Raw genomic sequence first — 21,566 nt, 5'->3', positions numbered from 1 at the left:
AACAGACTGAAAAGTCCGCGCCATGTTGTGTCACGTCACAAGTCGATCCAAGAAACTTCAGCAGCCCGGCAACTGGCAGTTACTCATAAAAATATAAAACTGTCAAGATTAATTTGCATCGTGAAATGCTAAGGAGGTCAGTGAAATATTGTTTCGCGCCTTGCTGCACAAATAACTACGTAAAACCTCGCAGAAAGCATTTTTGGCTGTTCCGAAAGGAGATTTTCGGAAGAAGTGGATCGCTATGTTCCGAAGGAATCCAGTTTCCTTGGAGTCAGGTTTAAATTGTGAGGATCATATCAATGTAAGTTAATAGTTTTTAAACTTTAACTCTAATCTTAATCTTAATATACGATTACGTTAGAATTGTGCCACTATTATTCAAATTCAAATCAAGCCAAAAGAGAAGAGATATCGCAGAATATTCAAGGTTCGAATCCCGCTCAGTGCAAATTTTGCTAGCCTTTCAAACCATTACTGCCGAAACTTAAAGTAATTTGAAGAATTGTCCGTTCATGCATCAATTTCCCACTTTCCTGTTAAAAACGGATTGATCACTTGAAAAGTAACAAGTAACAAACATTAAACTGGATGCGTTCACCTAGATAAGATTCAAATTGCTCGCTCAATGACGTCACTGCGTTTTCTTTTCTGGCGAGTCTATTAAATGAAGTTCCCCGCCAGCTCGGCATAAGAAAACAAAGAAACAACGATGATTTGTATGTCCGTATGTTTGTATCATATATCATGTTTTTGGTTCAATTACAGGTTTATGCTAAGCTCGTTATTCTTTCTCCTGACATCATCGCCTCTCAACTCACGCCGGATTAATCGATTCCTTGCGTTGTTTCAGCCAAAGCGGTCAACGGCCAGTGCTGAGGAGCATTTGTTGACATCAGCTGCATCTACCTTGGTATCAGATAGGCATCTCTGGGTGCGCATAGGTGGTAAAGAAGTAAATCCTGGGGTCTAGGTCTATATCAGGCTGCAGTGCTTAGGTAACACGGACACCATATTAAGTACGTGGGCTACTATAGTAGAGGAGCCGTTTTTACTGCGTTTACACTTTATGTCGCATCTCTTGGTCCTATATCATCGACTTTCTTGAAAAGCGCATATTTCGATGTGTTGCTTTCTGAGTTTTCTCGTTCCACCAGTGAGTCTAACAATATATAGCGTTGAGGGCCAGACTACATTGCTTACATCCTGTTGCGATTCTTGCATCAAGAATCCGTTCTCATTCTTTGATAGGACGGAAGCTTGCCCTGGTACGTCGACCGACTCATATGAAATAAGATGGCGGAGTTTGTCTGAAGAGGTAGATAGGTTTTTACCACGGTTAAAATATCTATTGAAGGTGGTTATTTCCTCTTCCTATGCTTATCTGGAGTTGATATTGTGGAATCCTACATTCCACAATATCAACTCCAGATAAGCATAGGAAGAGTGAATCTACCGTTTTTATTTCGTTTTTTTCTTATTTGGGTGAACTTATGATCAAATAAATGATTTGATTGCAGTTTAATACGTTACAATTCACCCTGTGGACATTTTTATAATTTTTCTTTCATTTGAAAAATTCACTCACATTTAATTGGCGTAAACATCAAAGCAATGAATAAGTTAAATGAAAAATCGATCAATGATGTCATACTCTTGTCAAATTTTTCAAAATTGTTCATTTTTAGTATTTCCTGATTCTTATAAAGCTCCAAATTTCTAGATTATATAGTTGCCGAGACCGACAGGACTAAATAACTTATACAGAAGTAAGGTAGGTCCATTGCTTGACTTAAAATAAAGTTGCACTTTGTTCGTGACTTAAATCTGTTTGATTTTGATTTTGTTGATATGTCATAGATATAAGTAGGATGATGATATAAAGGAAAAATATAAGTATGTATATATCGCAGTCGTAATCCCTAGGCGTCGTATAGACTGGTTGCTGAGGGCTGTCAAATTTATCGAAAATGAAAAACAGGCGACCCAGCTTCCAAACTCACTTTTATATATAGTGAACCATTTCTTTGCACTACGAAATCTTGTGATGATTTTTCATAGGACATGATACACAGACGCCTTACATTGATGTATATTATAACAACAATAAAGTAAGTCATGACAGCGGCACATTGACGGGCGATTATATCTAAATCTGCTCAAGGTCCCAATGTTTTATGACTTGATCAGTCATTGTCTTCTGCTGGAGACGTACCACGCACTCTGGTAAGTGGAGAGCACTCTCTAAAGCATGCCTAATATACACAAGGCTAGGATACCGGATTAAAAGATTGTTCGTCTAACGTTTCTCAGACTGTACGGAGATTCTTCTCATATTTAGAATTGAGTGTCTCTCGAAGATTGCCTAATGATCTCTGTGGATAAAGCATAAAGCTAATGTAGGCAAGATCCATAACTAAACCGAACCTTCGGTAAGTACTCACAATTCCTTCTTGACCATTTGTGCAAACATTTGAAATAGACTGCATTTGTTGTTCAGCATCCTCACTTAAACATTAAATTTAGAGTTCAATCTTTCGTTTCAAAGATCAGGGTGTGAGATTCCGTAAATGTGGGTGCTTCAAAACTAAAATTTTGCCCGATTTCTTAACGCTTTAGCTGCCATAACCACTCCTAAGAAAAGCACCGTCTTTGCATCACTAAAGTCATGATAACTTCAAAGTTGTGATAACTAGCAGAAGTCCTGGCTCCGAATTCGAATGCTCAAGCTGTTATAGTTGTTGGGTAATTATGATGTAAAGCTTTAACCAGGTAGAATTCTTAGGGTGTGTATGATTCTCCCTGACCTTTCATTATCAATGTAGTTGAATTTCAATATCGGGTAAAAGAGTCTTTTCGTCGTAGGATGTATTGGACCGAAGTCTTTTTAAGCAAATTTTACCTTCTCCACCAAGAAAGTGTATCTTTGTCATAGCTTACATGAGCCTGCACTTTACCAATTTGCTGCGGTTTTTGATTTCTGGCAAATTACAACATGGGTCTGTGCAAGAGAAATTTCCATATGATATTCTAATAGTGCCAATTTTTAGAAGTTTTTTTGTAAAGTTTGACAAAGTTTCAAAGATGCACCCGTTTATGTGATGTAACTTTCGTTAATGTGAAACACATGTACAACAAGCAGTTTCGTGTTTTAATTAAACATTGTTTTTAATGGGGAAAAGTATTGGCCAAACCAAAAAACGGCTTTAATTCAGCCTCCTTGGAAAAAATTATCTGCAACTGGTTCAGTAACTTCAAATATAGAAATAAATGCACGACTTCTAGAGGGCCTAAATAGGTTACGATTTCAAGAAACACCGTCGAAATCTATTCAGTGTAATCTAATGAAGTTCGTGCGACGGTATGTAACAATGGACGAGATGATCTAGTAAAGTCTAGTAAACAACGTGAGCCTTTTGACTAGAAGTGGAAATGTGTGGGATTCTCGCCCACCAAGACCACCCCCATTTCATCCTTTTTCCTTCCTTGTAGAACCGCCGCAAACTTTTACTTTCCGGGGAGGATTGCGCGTAAGTGGCAAAACCTTCGACTCGCACTCTCCTTGCGCGTGGTCTCCTCTGGCACCGGAAGGAGGAAGGCCCCATTCTAGGTCACGTTCCATAGGAGAGCAGTTATTGTAAAGGTGTACTGCCTAAGGCCCTCACCCGTGTCGTACCAACGTGTCCTTTCGACACTTTCCAGGAGCTTAGTCAAGTAACTAGGGACACTTGTTTTAGCCAATACGCTTTCTATTCACTCCTAGCAGGGAGTTTGAGGCCATTCTATGATATAAAGAAATCTTTTGTAGATAACTTTTTCTAGAATTTTACTTGCCGTCTCTATAAAGCTGACACGGGCGGTTCGATTAAAGATGTCCCGGTTATTTATGAGACTTCAGGAGCAAAATTAGTTTTATAACAACACTGTAGGCTGTTCCACAGGGGTTAGTCTTCTTCCACGCAAAGTTCGTTAAAGTAATCTCCCTTGCTGGTGCGCATAGCTTGCTTAAGTCTAACCCGAAGGTTTGTTTATACTTCCTGTTTCTGGCCGAAGTCTGGTCTATCTAGATTGTTGACATATCCTTCTTGCTCGAAAGCATGCAGCTCACAATTCCACGGTTTTTTCGTTCCACCAAGAGTTTGACCACCTATCGGCGTGAATTTGTCGCCTCGGCATGGCAGTATTGCGTGCTCTCGTTATGCGTCTCACCATTTGTGCTACTTTTTTTTAAGCCGCACCATTGGGTATATGGCCTTCCCATAGCATCTCTATGAATGCTTCCGTTTCAAACGTTTTCACGGACTAGTCCTGCAGCTCCGCGGGAACGCTCGTTGCCGTATGATCCATTTCCGATCTGACTGCTAATGTAAATACCAGCTTTTTTGCTATCGTTTCTTGAATGGCTTCGTTTCCACTCGCCCCTAGCACCACCCTTATTGTTGTGATAAGGCTCGGTGACTATGCCCACTTCGACTCCTTTCTTACAGATGGTCTGTGAGAGTAGGTCTTGCCTTGCATTCGTTAAGTTTGATCTGTATCAACCTCATTTCTATATCGCATCCAAAGCTCTCCTAAACATTGGGCCCCTGCTGCTGCCTGTGATGTGCCGACAGACGTCATCCTTTTGCCTTTGCAAAGCATATATTTAGGCTGCCCCTTACACTCTCTTAGTTGTAGACTCTCTTCCTTACATTTGCTGGACCTCCTTGACTTATTACGGCCACGCTTAATTTCGCCGCTATATATGCCTGTCAATGTTCGAGAAGCTATTGATTCGAAATTTGGTAGAAAGGTTGAAACTGTAAACCAAAACGCACGCGGTGAATTACATTGTTCCAGATACCACTTAACGGGAGGAGTATGGTGTGGGTCCGAAATGGGTCAATGACTTCAAGGTGCCGTTCTCAGAAATAACACTACCAAAAAATTATGCTCATTATTCACATAGTATCTAGGCCTCAAAGTACTCTTCGTTGTGATATCTGCTCAAATAAAATTAGCAATTATATATTATTGTATTTTGAAAAGTTATTGCAAACCCCCCTTAAGTACGTTTGAGATCTGTAAAATGCACTATGTATAAATTTAATCATTGTGTATCCAAATATTTGTACATAAAAAATACACAAAACCTTTCATACTTGAAGCGCCTAGCCTCCGGTGTACTATTTGTTCTTAAAATCACTTTGTAATAAATAAAATAATTATTTTCTAATATCTTTTATCTTTTGACAATTTAATTAAAGAAAATATTTAAGAAAAATTGTCACAAATGCTATAGAATATGTGGGGTGAGAAAAGTGCAACCGGTCACTGTACGCTGCGCCGCTTACCGAACGACGGTCTCGCCTTTTGGACGAATTCTCATGATTCTTTAACTTTGCCCTGCACCCCCAAATTCTCGGAGACAATGAAACTTTCCTTCTAATATGTTGCATGTACTTTATTCTAAAAGTAAATTTCAAAAGTTCTTTTTAGTATGCAAATTTTAGGAGCTTTTTGATAGTTTGAAGTTTTTAGCAAACCTTTTTTAAAAACACATGTAGTGTACATATACCAGAATTGTCAGCTTTTATTTATTGTCATTCATTTTATACGTAAAGTCTAGTTTAGCTTCCATTGGATACCAGTCAATCCTTGATCCGCCTGGCTAATGTCTCACATAACCAGACAATATTCTTAAGATGTTTATTTATTATCACAATGGCAAGATGATCAGCGTAGCCAATAAGGGCTTGTCGCGGTAGTTTGATATATAGAATATAGTTATAAATCACGTTCAAAAGTAGTGGGTTCAGCACCGCCGGTGATTAATTATTGAACTGGGCTTTCGTCGGTACCATAGAGAAGCTTTCTCTCCACGAAATAGTCCTTGATGATTAGCTGAATATACAGCTGGCTTAGGGATCTTATAATATACTGTCATTGCGCAGAATTGAAAGCATTTCTCACATGGGGAGTGATGATAGCGCAGTATTTTTTGGTATGGTATATCTGCAATTGCTTCCTCTGCCAGATTGACCACTGCCTTCATATGTCCTCTTTTGGTCAGCCGGCGTAAACCGTACTGTTTTGTGGACATGGCTCCCGCTTCCTCTACAATTGGGGCAGCCGTTTGCATATAATGTGCTCCAACAGCTTTCACATACCCTTTGGTGGTAGCACCCGGATATGTCATTTCCAATGAATTGGGATGGTGCGCTTTTCAAAACAGGTATTAAAAGTGGAAATCAACCACCCCCGTCTTGTTTTTATCGCTGTCTTCAAAGCCACGTCCGGTATTCCGTCCAAGCCGGGAGCTTTTTAGCCCCCACCTTTGCGCAGGCAATGGTAAGCGCATCTTTTGTTATAGTTCAAATGTCCTTGAGGAGATGTTCTCTTTCGACCATAATAGTGAATTTGTTTTGTGGTGGGAACAGCGTGGTTATGATTCTTAGCAATAAAACTGGGTAGTTGATCTGCTGGGCCCTGTTTCCTTTCGGGTTAACCGTTACTACTCTATAGGCTCCTCCACGCGGTTTGATGTCGATCTTTTCGCGCAGCTCCCCGTTTGCTCTCACGGATTGCCTTCTACAGATTTCTCTGGCAAGTTCTGTATCTTATTTGTAATAATTAAAACTTGCTTTTTTCTATTCGCTAGTTTTATATATATAGTTTCCTGCTTTGATAATTTCTTCATGTTCGCAGGCATTTGGTACGCGTTTTCCAATTTCTTCATTCTTTCTTCCTTCCTTTACGGAATGTATAGGTTCTCCCTATATTAGCAAGCAAAATGCAACGAAGAAAAGGCTTCCAGCAATATTAGTCCCTTCTTGTTTGAGACTTTGCTTTCCCACTCCATGTGTTGAAGTCTCCCGCGATGGCAATGGGGGATTGTATACTTAGGTCCAACACATGTAAAATTCGTTTATATTCCATCCTTGTTGCGCTTGGCGGAGCGTAGCAACTGTAGATATAAACACCATTTTTTTTAGCTATTACAAATTCATTACCGGGTGTAGCAGTTATTTCTTCAAATCGATGCTTTCCTGTCGTTAAAATTCCGCATTTTCTACTTTTGTCAGTGGCTCACGCTGCATTGTCTTTTCCTATGTATGGTCTGCTAATAATCGCAAGTCCTTAAAGCCCAAAAGATCGGGTGAAGTATCGCAGTGGTTGAGGTTGCCATTATCAGTACCAAGTCTTCTACCCGTCTACACAAGTCTGGGTGGAGAGCGTAGTATTTTTCCACTATATCTAATGGGATCTAGGTTCCTCCACCTCCTTACCGCTGGTTAAGTTATTTGTTCTGGTGGTCTCACAATCAACCAGAGTGTTGTCTATATCCTCTTTTCCCTCTAATTTTCTTGTTAATTCCTTCCTTGCATCAATAATTTTGTTAGGGTATTTGTCCCAAATTTAGGCACAAGCTTGCGTTCATGGACCACATCTGTGGTAACCGCCTGCATTCCGTTTCACGCTATCCCTGTGCTGCTTAGAAAGTCCTAGTCCTCCAGCGTCCTTTCCCCTCTTTGAATTTTCCACCTACCAAACTGCAGCCGTCGAAATTTCCGTAGGCTATCACAAATAGTTCCCGCTGCACATCTCCTCAGTTAGTTACACTAACTCAGGTGTTTCTCCTAGTTTAGGGCCTGCTACCCTTTACTAAACTGCAGTTCACTAGTCTCAAGATTGCAACAAAGTGGCGTGTTGGATTCCCAAACCCGCAGGAAATGTTCACATCCCTACCTAAGCCGCCGTATCGTCTTTGCGGAGAGGAATATGCACGTCCCACTGACATTTGGGGGCGGGAAGACTGCTGGGTATTGTACCAGCTTGCGTCAACAACTGGTGCGTGGGTATGTGTTTTTCGGTTTTCCCGTTCTGGGTGTCTTCCCTATAGCCAATTTTTCGCCCATGGTTGGACCAGCGCATAAACATGTCTATGTCCATGCAACGCATAAACATCTCAAAATGTATGCAAGTCACCAAGAATTCCTTTATCCGCACGAAGGAACGTGCCTGACGAGAGGTCTGTCAACTCCTTACAGGTTTTCGTCTATCTGACTGTCTATCACACGCATTTCTCGCAGAATTGGTGCACATATTGTGATAAAATTTGGTCGGAAGGGGGGGGGGACTACAAAGAAGTATTCTCAACGGAAACATTTAGAAAAAAAATATGGCGGTCCATTCACATGGTATCTAGGCTTCAACAGCACTACTCCCCGTTAGGATATCTGCTCTAATAAGGTTGATAATCATACTTTATTATATTTTTAAAATTTACTAACTCGCTTAAGCTCCTTCTAGAGCCGAAAAGAGCCGATTTTAATAGCAAGCATCATACTGGAAACGGTTGAAATCATATTATTATTAAAAAAGTTATAAGAGGTCATAGTGGGTCTTTCGCGTCAAATTACTACTCCCTAAGAGATAAAATGTCAATAGATCTACAAATAATACTTGTAAAATTGTTATGATCCAGATCATAAAGTACTATTAAGTGAACGAGGGTTATTCGGTTACAATTGTTAGGTATGATACCACGCAAAAGTCTTTATGAGTCCCATCAGCTTTTCCTCCTTCAAATGTTTTTTCCTTCAATATAAGAGTCTGCATCGTAAATCGTTATCTCATTGCTTTTATATAATAGATACGCAAATTAGTTTTCTTATTTGAAAAGTGAGCATATATGAATTGTCAAACCTGCGCAAGTTCACACCTGTTTAGCAGAAATAAAACCATTGAAACTCTTTATTATTATTTAATTCGAGTCCTCAACAATTTTCAAACAAATATAATTTACAAATAATAACGTATAGACGTGTATCTATGTGAACATGTTGTCCTACGTAGCAAGACAGGCTTCTTAAATCTGTTCTTGTTTATTCAATCATAAATTGCTGTCTGCCATTATGCTATTGAAATCTTTAAACTTGGACTTGCCAATAAAGCTCTATATAACATATGCTATGCTATCATGTTCATCGAGTGATAAGGAGTGGATGAAATGATATTATTATAGATAAACTTTGTATTGTTAAGTGTGGTGATGAATTATTGTCGCCATAAAACAGTAAGTGGTGTTTATTCTCTTAACGAGAGAAGAATCTATAGACAAGAACTAACGGTGGCAATAAAAATCTGGCTGAGATAAGAATTTGCTCGTTGGAATGTATCTGTTAAGATTCAGAATTAAATAATTGTTTGATATCTAAGGAAAATAAATAGTAAACATCAAATTTAGTTTTATGAGTCTTGATTGTAGACAATCAAAGTCATATGGCGGCGGTTTAACACGGTTTGCATATAATGTCATAGTTTCAGTAGCGCGAAACAATTTAGATGACTTTTTGATAAGAAAGTTACCTTTTGACCCAAACCCCTTATATGACATGCAAAAAGACTAAACTGTTATGATAAATAAGTCAAAGGCGGCAAACGATGAATGAGACTCTCCATTAACTTATGTCTGACGATCAGGGAGATACTAAGAGAGGTAACAGAAGGCATGACTGTTAATAAAGTTGCTGCTTCGAAATGCAGATGGTACCTTGCTAACAGGCAGCCATTGTTTTATTGGATAAGATAAGTCACTTCAGCGAAAAGTACAGCTTATCTCTGAATGCCAAGAACCAACATGGTGAAAATAGGAAAACCCCAACATCATACAAACTGGAATTAAAAGATACTCTACTAGAAAGAGTCCTTAAAATAACGTACCTGAGGTGTTGGCTTAGTGACGACTGACATCTAGTAATGAGTGGATGTCGTATGTGGGAAATAGTTCTGGGGCGAAGCAGCTAGATGCCTTGGCTTTCACGTACAAAGAGGTAAACTAGCTTAGAAAACACAACTTACCTGATTGGGTGAACAAATCCGAGCTGCTATAGAGCTTAACTTTAGACTTGTTCAAAAACGGAGCAGGCAACGCTTTACTCTTTGGGAAGTATGGTACGGTAAATAAGCAAAATTCTACACTTTTATGTTATAAGAACTACTCAATTGAACTTATATTAAGACTATAAGCACACGAGTTTAACTTTATTATAAAAATGATAACAGGATTGGGATTTTACAGGGGTGAGAATAATAGCGAGATATCAAATTAGGAACTTGGCGCGCTCGACGAATTGATGTGCTCGATCTCGGTGTAGTAGTAAAACTGAACTCATTTTAACATTTTTAACTCCCTTTATACAGTTCAATTTCATGTGTATTGTAAGTGTCTGTTATTCATGGATGCTGATGCATGTGTTTGGAGAAAAATGTAAAATAAGAACCCGGTGTATAAGATTGTTTAAATATGTCTCGAGCAAGTTCCCGTAAAACAATAGATTAGAAAGTGTATGCATATGTTGTATGAGGAAGCTCGATAAAAATAAAATGATTGCTTTTGAGAAACCAGTCTATGAATAAATATGGCGATAATTAGATTTATTTTTTGGTGTGTACAGTGTTCGTATTTTATGTTTAATGTAGTTTTGACACATTTTATTTGTTGTATACTTTTGTGGCGTGGACGCTACAACTCCATTTAATAATTTGGTGGTCTTCCACAAACTGTCTATTTTCTAAGTGTTGTTCCTTAATTTATTTACAAAACTTGCTTACTAAGCAAGCACTTGCGCTTATTTTAAATTTCTCACAGTAATTTACTTTTAATTCGCGTTGCACTTGTGCGGGTGATAAGAAATGTTCGATGAGTAGATATTACCCATGTTGTCTAGAATTAATAAATTATCAAAAACATCACTCAACAAACTTGAAGCCTTGAAAATTTGGTTAGATAAATTTATATTTAGGATAAGCTGGAATGATGAAGAAATTAACTGTAAAGTGTCAAATAAAATGGGAAAACACATTCAAATTCCGGTACAAATTAAGAAAGGAAAATTGAAATACTTTCGAACAGTTGCAAATAAGATAAGAATAACCAACAGACATCTAACGTTGATAGCTAACACGAAACACAAGGAAGACATATTTTTAAGTTAAACTTATTTTCACTAGAGCAAATCTGTGATTTCCCTCAAAAAGGCACGTTTTTCTAGGCGGGGTCGCTTCTTCTTCTTCAGTCGTTGTCGCCGTGTCACTATCGGTCAATATATTCCATGATCCCTCTCGGACATCACCTTGTCGTGGTCGGGGAGCCCGTAGTAGTTTACTACTACACTAAGGGTGTCCAAAACGTACGGCAATTATTACCTTGGGAGAAACTGGAAATCCGATTACGCTGCCTCATCCGTGGAATCATATATAGCTCAAATCTACAATAAGCGGAAGATAAAGGCTCGGCAGAAGGAAACTTCAATCCCAAGGAGACGGGACTATAGGCTGGATCCTACCTGTCAAAACTTTCTTCTTCATCCTTATGTGAGTTCATGGTTCCAAACCGGTATATTAAAATGGAGCCAAGCGGCTTGGACACCATGAATCTGGGAAAGCTTCAAGCTTGCAGCAGAAGATGGTGAAGCACCTTGCAAATGAGGACATGGATGTGGCTCCACCTCTAGGTGCAGTTATGTCCAGAGAAATCCAATGGAAGGAAGCGGAACCTTTGACGAAAGTGCAAACAAGCTGGTAACCTCGCTGAGACCCACACTGGGTGCACCAGACTCCAGATTGGTAATGCGCCCAAGAAGCGTAAGGTCAACATTTCATCACCTTATAGTACCATCAGGAACTACATACGCGTGTCCCGCGGTGATTAGCACTGGGCGAAGGGATTACAGAGTAAATCCCACTTGTATTAAGTTCTCCTACACCGTTTACTGAATAGACCGAGGAAACCAGTAACGCGAATGGCACTTCACACACAGTGAAGGTGGAAAAGAGACGGATGCCCTGTGTGTTGAGATGAGGCCATTTAAGGGTGAGGACACGAGAACTGCTGTACCTCCACATGCAGCTATTCTCAGAGTCATTAAACCTCAGAGGATCGAGTCTCTGGTGGTACGGTGTGAGCAAAACTTGGTCACATCGGCGATGGCATATGTTTTCCATTACCCAATCATCATCTTCAACGGCGCAACAACTGGTATCCGGTCTAGGACTGCTTTAGTAAGTAACGCCAGACATCCCGATTTTGCGCCGAGGTCCACCAATTCGATATCCCTGCTGTCTGGCGTTCTGAGCTACGCCATCGCTCCATCTGAGGCAGGGTCTGCCACATCTCCTTTTTCTACCATAGATAGACCTTCCGGGCTGGATCATTCTCACCCGCATTCATTAGGTGACGTGCCCACCGCAACCTGTCGAGCCGGATTTTATCCACAATCTGATGGTCGCAATATTGCTCATAGATTTCATCGTTATAGAGGCTGCGGAGTCGTCCATCCTCATGTAGGGGGCCAAAAATTCTTCGGAGGATTCTTCTCTCGAACGCGCAAACAGTTAGCAATTTATCTTGATAAGGATCTAAGTTTCCGAGAAATACATAAGGACTGGAAATATCATTATCTTGTACAGTAAAAGCCTTGACCCTCTGGCGGGAGGTTTCGAGCCGAACCGCTTTTGTAAGCTGAAATAGGCTCCATTGGCTGCCAACAACCGTGCTCGGATTCCTTCGTCGTAAGTGTTAACGGTTGTGATTTTCGACCCTAGATAGGAGAAATTATCAACGGTCTCAAAGTTGTAGTCTCCTATCTTTATTCTCTTCGTTTGACCAATGCGATTCCATGTGCTTCGTTCCTTGGTTTTTGGCGCTGACGTTGCCACCATGTATTTCGTCTTGCTCTCATTGGCCTGGCTAAGCAAGATAGCAGAGAATATCTTATAGATGAAATTGAGCAACGTGGTACTTATATAATTGCTGCACTGCATGATATCTCTTTTTTTATGTATGGGACACACAATGTCTTGTTGCATTGATTTGCTACCCCACACCTTGAACGTTATTTTATGCTTGGTGTGTTTGGTCGCCTCCATATTTAACCAATTCGGCTGTAATTCCATTGGCTCTTGGCGTTTTTTGGGAGTGCAACATTACGCGATATGCAGTACCCTTCCGCTAGCTTACGTTCATCGTGGAACCAGCCGTTTCGACTTTTCTTACGGCTAGGGCCAAATACTTTTGTGGCCGTATTAATGACGGGGCGTGGTGAAGATCATTATTGATCGTTCATCTCCAACATATCTGTTAGCTGCGGTTATTGTGGCATTCATTACCCCCTTCTGTGTTACGGAGGGCTTTGTTCTGGATGGCTGCAGTATTCACTCCCAGCTGATTGTCAGAGCGGATTGTGGGCGGTACCAACGAGATAGCGATCCTAGGCTATATTCGCGCCTCTATATGTTCAGACATTCTCCAAGGGTGAAAGGTGGTGGTGTCCAATTAACACGTGCTCAATTTGGTTGAAAGTCCCATCTGGAGAGGCCCACCTATGTGACCGCTTTCCGCGCAAACCAGGTACTTCCAATAACCATTCCGTGTGATACTGTTGACTGATTAATCCGCATTTCGTTATCATTGCTATCCTTATGTAAGCTATGGAAGCCGACGTATCGCCTGAATACGGGCTCCGTCTCTACTTGACTGTATGGTACATAGGACGGGCTTCGAGGATTCGTTCAACTATTTCGAAGAAGGTATCCTTCTACGACTCTGCAATGTCCTCTGTAGGGGCATAGACATTAATTAGGCTTATGGTCCTAAATTTGCCTCGTAAACGCAGAGTGCATAAACTTTCGTTTATGTTTTCAAAGCCAATAACAGCAAGTTTCATTTTTTGGCTGACTACTGCGAGCACATGGTATACTGGATGGCCACTATAATATATGGTGTAGTGGCTCTTCTCAAGCGAACCGGTCCCTGTCCAATGCATCTCTTGTAACGCTGTTACATCAGCCTTTTATTAGGACAGGGTATAGGGAGAGCACGTTCCATGAGAAAATGTGCAAACTGTGATTCCGTTTTCATTGCCGGGTTCGTCGTTGTAAACTCCATCCTGTCCGGGGCTTCTTTCGTGGTTTCGAAACCTCGGTTTTCCTTGAAGGGTTGTCAGCCCTACTCAACCCCCAACCTGGAGGACGAATTGGTGCAATTTGTCCCCTTTCATTAAGAACGAACGCCCAGTTATAAACACGGGGAGGCGGAGATAGGGTTTTGTAGTAGAGCTCTTGATGCTGGTTCAGCGGCCGTTTGCCAGGCTTTATACTTCATAGAAAACTAGATGGTACTTTCATGAACTCCAGGCTGGAATCAGTGCACAACCTCTTGGAAGTATACCATCCGGGAGAATTGGTGAGCGAAGTGGAAGGGGGTGAATTGGCGGTTCTTGCAACCTTTTCAAAATGTAAGTGTTGCGATTTGAACTGGAACACCGTGAGAGCGGTTGTTACCAATGAAAAGGTACACTGTCCTGAAAAAGATGGCTATTCGAATCCAAAGAACTTCAGATCAGCTTAACATCATTTTTGCTGAAAGATTTCTGGTTGAGAGTGGTTGAGCATCACGTTCGTGGAGAGGCGCCAGGGTCGCACCCGCCAAATGAAAATAAACATGCTTATTATCGTGGAAAGCCTTGTGAGCTTGCTCACTAGTTCCTTGGTTTCAAAACTAGAGGATTCAACTCCGAAGGATGAGTTAGCGATGGGGGTGTTTGTAGATATTGTAGGGGCGTTTGACTGTGGCCCATTTCAGAAAGTTTAATTGAGTGGATCTATGCTATACTAACGCAGAAACTGCTGCTGAGCGACGAGAGGCAACCCCTTAGGTGGTGTGCTATTGCCACTTATGTGCAGTATGTTGATCGATTCATTAGCAAGCCAAAGGCAAAATACACACCTAAGCTTATACAGATGACGTGGCGGTGATAGTTGTAGGTCGAAATCTCGGAAAAGTGTGTAGAAATACACAACGCGCCGTTGATTTGATTGACAATTGGTGCATCAGGCATCAGAGTAAATCCAAATAAAATCAAATTGGTATTATTTGCAAAAAGGAGAAACTGTTCGATGTTCGCTTATGTTTTCGTAGTGTGGTGGGTGCAAAGAACTGTGTGTCTGGGTATTGCCGGTGCCATGAGCACAACATCCAGTGCAGCTTTATTTGGCAATACGAACAGCACCTATACCGATTCGTTTAGATCTATGGGGAAATAACGGACGTGAGGCATAGAGCATTGTAAGAGTTTTTGGGAAAACTGAGTCTAGTTTTTACAATGTTTTCTGGTTTTTCGACTCGCCCTACATCCGTTTGGTAGAAGATATACCGTTATCCTGAAACGTGGGGAAAATTGGGAAGTCCCAGAAGAATGCATGGCGGGAAATACGGAAGTCTTCTACACCTATTCCTCAAAGAGAGAACAGCAAGAGAACGAAAAAAAAAACGAAAGAGGGCTTTTGCTTTGGGACAATATGCTACGCTTTCTCAAGCTGAAGTATATGGGATCCTAAGAGCGGCCACTTGGGTGATTAACGAACGGTTGAAAGGAAACCGCATTGCAATCTGCAATGATAGCGAGGTTGCATTTCAACAATGCTGTAAAACACTGCCGATTCCACCATCTTTTGTAAGGTGCTTTCTTTGCCAATGCAGAAGCTTGCAGTTGCGCGAAAAGAGTTCGAAGAACTTTTTAGACAGGCATTTGCAGATCTTTGGACTATTGTTGGTCTTCGCCATTTCACATTTCTTGTGGCGATTACAGACGTCTAAATGCCCATACCATTCCAGAACGACACCTATGTCCAATCAGCCACGACTTTGCGCACTTTAGCGAAAATTGCCGTATTTTCTCGACTTTGTTCGAGGCATACCCAGAAGACATTCCGAAAATACGCGTTCACTAGGATGACTGTTGGACAGTGTAATGTGGCGTTAAACTTTCAAAGATTCATGTACCTTCCCTTTTGTTTCATTTATTTCAATGTTCTGGTGGCGTCGAATGCGAGTACCTCTAATGCATTTCCAAACGTTTCAGTGAGGTCGATCTTGTACTCAATATTGAGAACTGCACGTCGAATTTATGGGGAGTCTCCATACATGTAAAGGCGGCTGTAAATTTTTTTTCACCAATTATAGTTATGTGGGGTATCAAATTAGAGGTCTCGGTAGTACTTTTCGAACCGGTCTTAATTTTGACATTTGTTGGAAAGGTGGAGAGTGTGAAGGGTCGAAAGTGATCGTTTCCTTCACGGACACATGCTCATTATTTATGCAACCGAACAATCTAAAAAAATCGGGGGGCTGTTACTATATGGTGTTTAGGTTCTAAAATACCCTCCATACCGATATCTGTTCAAGCAAAGTTAATAACAGTATATTAGTATAATTTTTAGTAATTAACTGCAAAATCCCTCTTAAGTTCATCTTAGAATCACAAGATTTTACAGCAATACAGACTATAATATAGATCACCAAGTTTGGTGGAAATCGCACTATTATTAACAAAGTTATAATAGGTCAAAGTTGCCATTTCTGTGCATATTCAAGATTTTGAATGTCAGTATCACGCGAAAGTGGATATTCTCACATAATACTCCTATATGGATATATTACGTGCTAGGTAATTATAACAAAACACAAAACCTTTTATACCTGAAGCGTCCAGCTTCCGGTTTTCCGACTTTGAAGTCGCTTCGTCGCTCGACGGGTCCTCGCTGCTTTGCTCGGAATGCCTCCTGCTTTGGTTCTGCTGCATTCATCGTTAAAGTAGTCATTTGAAATGTTTTTTCGACTGGAGCAGAGTTAGTTGCGGCCGTACAAATAATAACGTCCTTGAAGTGGTTGTGACGATCATTTGAAGACCTTCAAGACCTCTGTTGGCTGTGGCTATTGCGCAATCCATTTCTCCGTTATAGGTTTTACGTAGGTCTTTGTTATGAATGGCTTCATTCGAGGTGGTGTTGTTATTTGAAGTTGGAATACCATACCGACGAAATAGTGATCCCAGTCTATAATGGCCTGCGATATGTTTTGACATTTATCAAAGTTGAGAAGTGGCCGTGTTCGAGGCAGTGAATTTGGTTCAAAGTGTTCCCGTTTGTTTGTGGGCCTCTCTCTCTCCTTATTGCTAGCGACATCTTCATGAATATGTATTCGTTCTTGCAGCAATATGCTCTATATTCCGTATCTTTTTTTTCGTTACGCAATATGCATTTTGGATCCTTGCTGAACTACTTGCGAATATGCCCTTTTTTTCACATCTTAAATATATATCAGCGAAATATTCAAACATTAGGCGTTTGTGATACCTCTTTAATGAGGTATTTTCTTCCAGACGGCAAACAGGTCATCCAATTTGAGTTTTTATGGTGGCCAACAACGTCTGTCTCTGCTAGGCTGTCCTGCGGAAGGTCGGAGTTCAGGATATCAGTCGACTCAGCTATGATTGAGAACCTGAATGAAACCATCAAATTTGCCCACCGTGGAATTTTGCACTACGCACATGACATGGCTTTTCCTGCTTGTTTGGTGCTTACATTTCTGCCTAGACCTCTTAGGTTGTAGGCAACTTTGGCTTTGTTTAGTATTTCCGTTTACCACAGACTGTTACTGTTGGAGATAATAATTACTTCCGGCCGATATTCATCGCACTATTTTTTGCACCCCTGGTGTATTGACCGTTTTCTTTTCCTTTGGGTTTCTCTTATCGATGCTCGTACTTTGAGCATCTGTTTTTTCCCCTATTCGGAACTCCTAGTTTCGTTTTTAGGAACTGGCAGTATGACTGTTTTCCCTTTGGGCTCCCGCTGTTTACGTAGAAGACCTTCTTCTTCTTCTTTCCCCATATTTTTTTGTTTGGCGGTAACAATGTTGGTCAAACAGGATTCGCATTTCTCTAGGGATCTTTCTTCCTGCTTTACACTTGTAGTAAAGGATTCTAATGGCTCTCACTTTCTTTCATTGTGCTTGTTCTTCATAAGTTCGAACAGCTCACATAGTTTTGGTCCAAACTAAATGAAAGGGAGTTCCTTCGAATCGAAAACCCGTTCTCTATCAGGTTTCAGATTCTTTCACCCTTCAAGCCATTTATTGAGCTTCAATGAGCTTTATTTTTTGCTGCCTTTGATATTCGCGAAACTGGTTTCATCTGAATGTGTCCACATCTTGGTCCTGCGGTACCTCCTGCGGCAGTAAATCTCGAACAATCTGGCCAGGGTCAAAATCGCCTCTGTTGGACAGCGTGCTTCTTTTAGGTTAGCCTTCTACGTCTCTGTTATTAATGTTTTTGGTAGGATCATCCTTCGTTTGAATACACGTTCCTCTTCTTCAAATATAAATCACTTAGCACTTAGAATTGGATACCACGGGGGCAATTTACCCACAACCAAGGCACAGCGATCGAGGGATATCGGCAGCTCGTTTGTTCTCAGCATTCCTTTTATAAGGAAGTACGAAGACACCTTGCAGTATGGCAATTTTTTTGTAACATGCGATGGGAGATGCAGCAACTGTTTGTCTTCCTGTTTAGTTATCTGTTTGTTTGCTTCAAGCACTATTCTCAAAAAGGGAGGGGGGGATTTATATATCTCGACAACGAGACAACATATGATATTATGAAACGCTCGACCGATGCGACCTACACGAACGTTTTTTTCCTGGTTTGCTTTCTATCTTTTAATGGACAGACATAACACGGGGCTCATAAAAAATCTGGGAACTTGAGACGGTCAACGAAGTTTCGATTTAAGTTATATTCTGGGAAGTACTTCAGTTATTAAAATCATTATTTATTCAAAATCGGATAACAAATCTTTAGTTTATTTGCTTTTGCTAGATCGAATATTATGCAATTCAACATGACTGGAATGCTATTTGGATTTCTATTGGTTTGCTGTCAAAAACGAGCTTCTGCAAAACCTACACTCAAAGCAGTCTTAATGGTTTGCCAAAGCTACTGATCTCCTTTCAAAATCATTTTCCTTTAAGTTTGTATATTCTGCAGCTCACAAGGCACGGAGACCGAGCACCAAATGGAGTTTATCCCAAGGACCCATATTTATCTTTCCGATGGCCGGGCGGCTTGGGAGCTTTATCTAAAGTAAGTTCTTCTGATTTCAGACTTATAATTAAATCAAACTGCTCCAGTGGTTTCTCTAAAGAAAGGTGAACGGCAAATGAAAATGTCCGGTTCGCTGAAAGCCGCGAGATATAAGTCCTTACTAGGCTCTATCGACAATTCTTCAGTTAACGCTAATATATTTGTGCTGAGCAGTTCCATGGAACGATGTTTTAAAAGCGCCAGATACTTCCTTGACGGCTTCTTAACTGGCAAATGGAACGAGGATCTTATAAATGTATTACCGCATGAACAGGATGAGGTGAGCAATATTTGGTACCCTTTTTGACACCCCTACCCTTTGCAGTTGGTACCAATGTTGTTTTAAATAATTTTACTGTGCTTTCTACATCGTTGCAGTTTCTTCTGGTTAAAGGGAAATCATGTTCTCCATATTATAAAACTTTGTTCAGTGGTTGTTCATTTGAAGATCCGGATGTTAAGAACTTCCTGAAATCAAACAATATTGGTTCTAGATTTTTCAAACTTTTGGAGGAAAAGACTGGATTGGTATGTTCTTTCACAATAGCTTCAGAGGAAGTGTATACGTGCCGCTCTCGTGCATTTCTACTTTAGGAAATGACTTCAATAGGACCAGTTTTCTTGTTGGACGACATTTTATCAGTACAACGGGACAATGGATTCCCCCTCCCTAAATGGGCCTATTCTCTGTACGATCAATATATCCATCCTATAGCCAGGTTTGCATTTGATAAGATGAGCTCATCGGATTATATGCAAATTCGAAGCGGCGTTCTTTTGAGAGACATGATCGAACGTTTGGACGCTGTAACGTCGGACCCCTCTCGGCAAAATATAGTTCTGTATTCTGCTCATGACTTAACCATAAGTGCGTTGATGCATCATATGGAAATTATTGATCAATGTGATATCAAGCCCGAGTACGGAGCGTGTTTCGCAATTGAACTCTACGAGAATCCAGATATCCCGGACGACTATCAGGTGAAGGTGAGCTGGTTTACTCAGCTGGGTGTTAAAGTTTTGAAGAAATAACCCGTTCAGCAGGTTGAATTTAACTATTTCCTACTTTCCAGTTATTTTATTTTAAAAACTATGCTGATCAGCATCCTGCCGAAATCAAACTACCTTTCTCCAACAAACTGTGTACATTCAAAGAGTTCAAAGATTTGATGAATCCAAAAGTAACAAACGATTACGAAAAGACCTGCAGTGAGAGTAGAAGTAAGTGACAACCATTACATAATAATGTCGTGCCAAATATGTTTTTCCTTCAAGGTTCAGTCGTTCAGTAGTCTCTCCTGAAAATACAACGAGTCAACAGCGCATTTGGGACCTATTCAAAGAGAGTGAAATGCAATATTTTAAATTTTTGTTGCAACAGTTGTCGAAATAAACTCTTTTTAACTAAAATATAGTATTAAGCCTACTGTAGATACCATGTTAAAGATGGTCTTGCATGTTTGAGGCGATGAAGAGGCAAAGCCTCTGAGCACTCAAACCCTGATGGTCTATTCTACTCGATTGCCCTGTCAAACGGAATATCTAGGAATCGTTTACCTATCGCAGGATTTCTATTAGTGGATGTAATGCCACCCGCTGCAGTTGCAGTACATCAGCAGCAACAGGGGTACTCTCATAGAAAATGTTCCGTGGATTCACCTTTCTCATTACAGGATGGACACGTATCATCTTGGAGAATTCCTATTCTGAACACATGCCCAGCTAGTGAATTATTGCCAGTCAGAATACCCACAATATTTCAGCAAGTCTTCCTGCTTGTCGACAGGATAGACTTTGCAGTGTGTTTGTTAGGTTCTGACAGGAAAAGTTTTGGTGTGTTTAGCAGCATTAAAGCTCAGCCATATGCCATCATGGGAAGCCTGTTCCCAGTTTCTGAAAGCAGCACTAGCCAATGCTACTAACATCCCAATTGCTGGTTCCGGTCCGGGCATGGGGGAAATTGAACCCTCTTTTGTTAAAGCATCCGAGATTTCATTTCCCTCTGGACCCCAATGACTAGGTGCCAAAGGTAGTTTCACCGTATTGAATTTAGAAACACAGTTCAATCGATTTCTACTTTCTTGAACAATTTTCGAAGTGGTCAAAGGACTATTCAGCATACTTGAGCCTGAAAGACCGTTGTATATTGTCCCAAGGGAAACGTCAACTTCTCGCTTTTATTCGAGAGGTAGACTCTTCCTCCGGAACCCTGTTCCGCTTTTGAGCTATCGATGTGGAAGACGTCAGTATATCCATTCGCATCCTTCTTTTTCCTCCCAGTTTTCTTTTCGTTCCAAGGTAACTTCCTATCTTCCACCAAACAGATGTATCATCATCATAGCATGATAGCGGAGAATATCTTATAGATGGTGATACCTCTATAATTGCTGCACTGTGTGATATCTCCCTTTTTATGTATGAGACAGATAATGCCTCTTTGCCAATCGTCAGGCGTTGATTCGCTGTCGCACACCTTGGGCATCAGTTGATGAACCACTTGGTGTAACTGGTCGCCTCCATATTTAACCAATTCGACTATAATTTCATCGACTCTTGCAACTCATGATTTTTCTGCCGATGAATTGCACGGACTGTTTT

General features: G+C 40.6%; 1 protein-coding gene across 4 annotated transcripts; it reads left to right on the top strand.

Moving 5' to 3' along the window:
• Nucleotides 1-1,607: 1,607 nt before the first annotated feature.
• Nucleotides 1,608-20,378, top strand: LOC119652264 (testicular acid phosphatase homolog). Of its 4 annotated transcripts, none has more exons than XM_038056249.1 (8): nt 1,608-1,774; nt 18,705-18,810; nt 18,873-18,968; nt 19,034-19,248; nt 19,347-19,496; nt 19,563-19,955; nt 20,042-20,189; nt 20,244-20,378. In XM_038056249.1, the coding sequence occupies exons 4-8, from the start codon at nt 19,045-19,047 to the stop codon at nt 20,258-20,260; spliced, it is 912 nt and encodes a 303-aa protein (XP_037912177.1). In that variant the 5' UTR covers nt 1,608-1,774; nt 18,705-18,810; nt 18,873-18,968; nt 19,034-19,044; the 3' UTR covers nt 20,261-20,378. The 4 variants fall into 4 exon arrangements, with proteins under 4 accessions (XP_037912177.1, XP_037912176.1, XP_037912175.1 ...); XM_038056248.1 differs by having other exon boundaries at nt 19,016-19,248; XM_038056247.1 differs by having other exon boundaries at nt 1,609-1,774; nt 19,030-19,248; nt 19,563-19,949.
• Nucleotides 20,379-21,566: the final 1,188 nt, after the last annotated feature.

The sequence above is a fragment of the Hermetia illucens genome, chromosome 3 (genome assembly GCF_905115235.1).
Source record: "Hermetia illucens chromosome 3, iHerIll2.2.curated.20191125, whole genome shotgun sequence".
Taxonomy (NCBI): domain Eukaryota; kingdom Metazoa; phylum Arthropoda; class Insecta; order Diptera; family Stratiomyidae; genus Hermetia; species Hermetia illucens.
The sequence above is the reverse complement of the archived record's forward strand: the minus strand, read 5'-3'. Positions and strand labels throughout refer to the sequence as shown.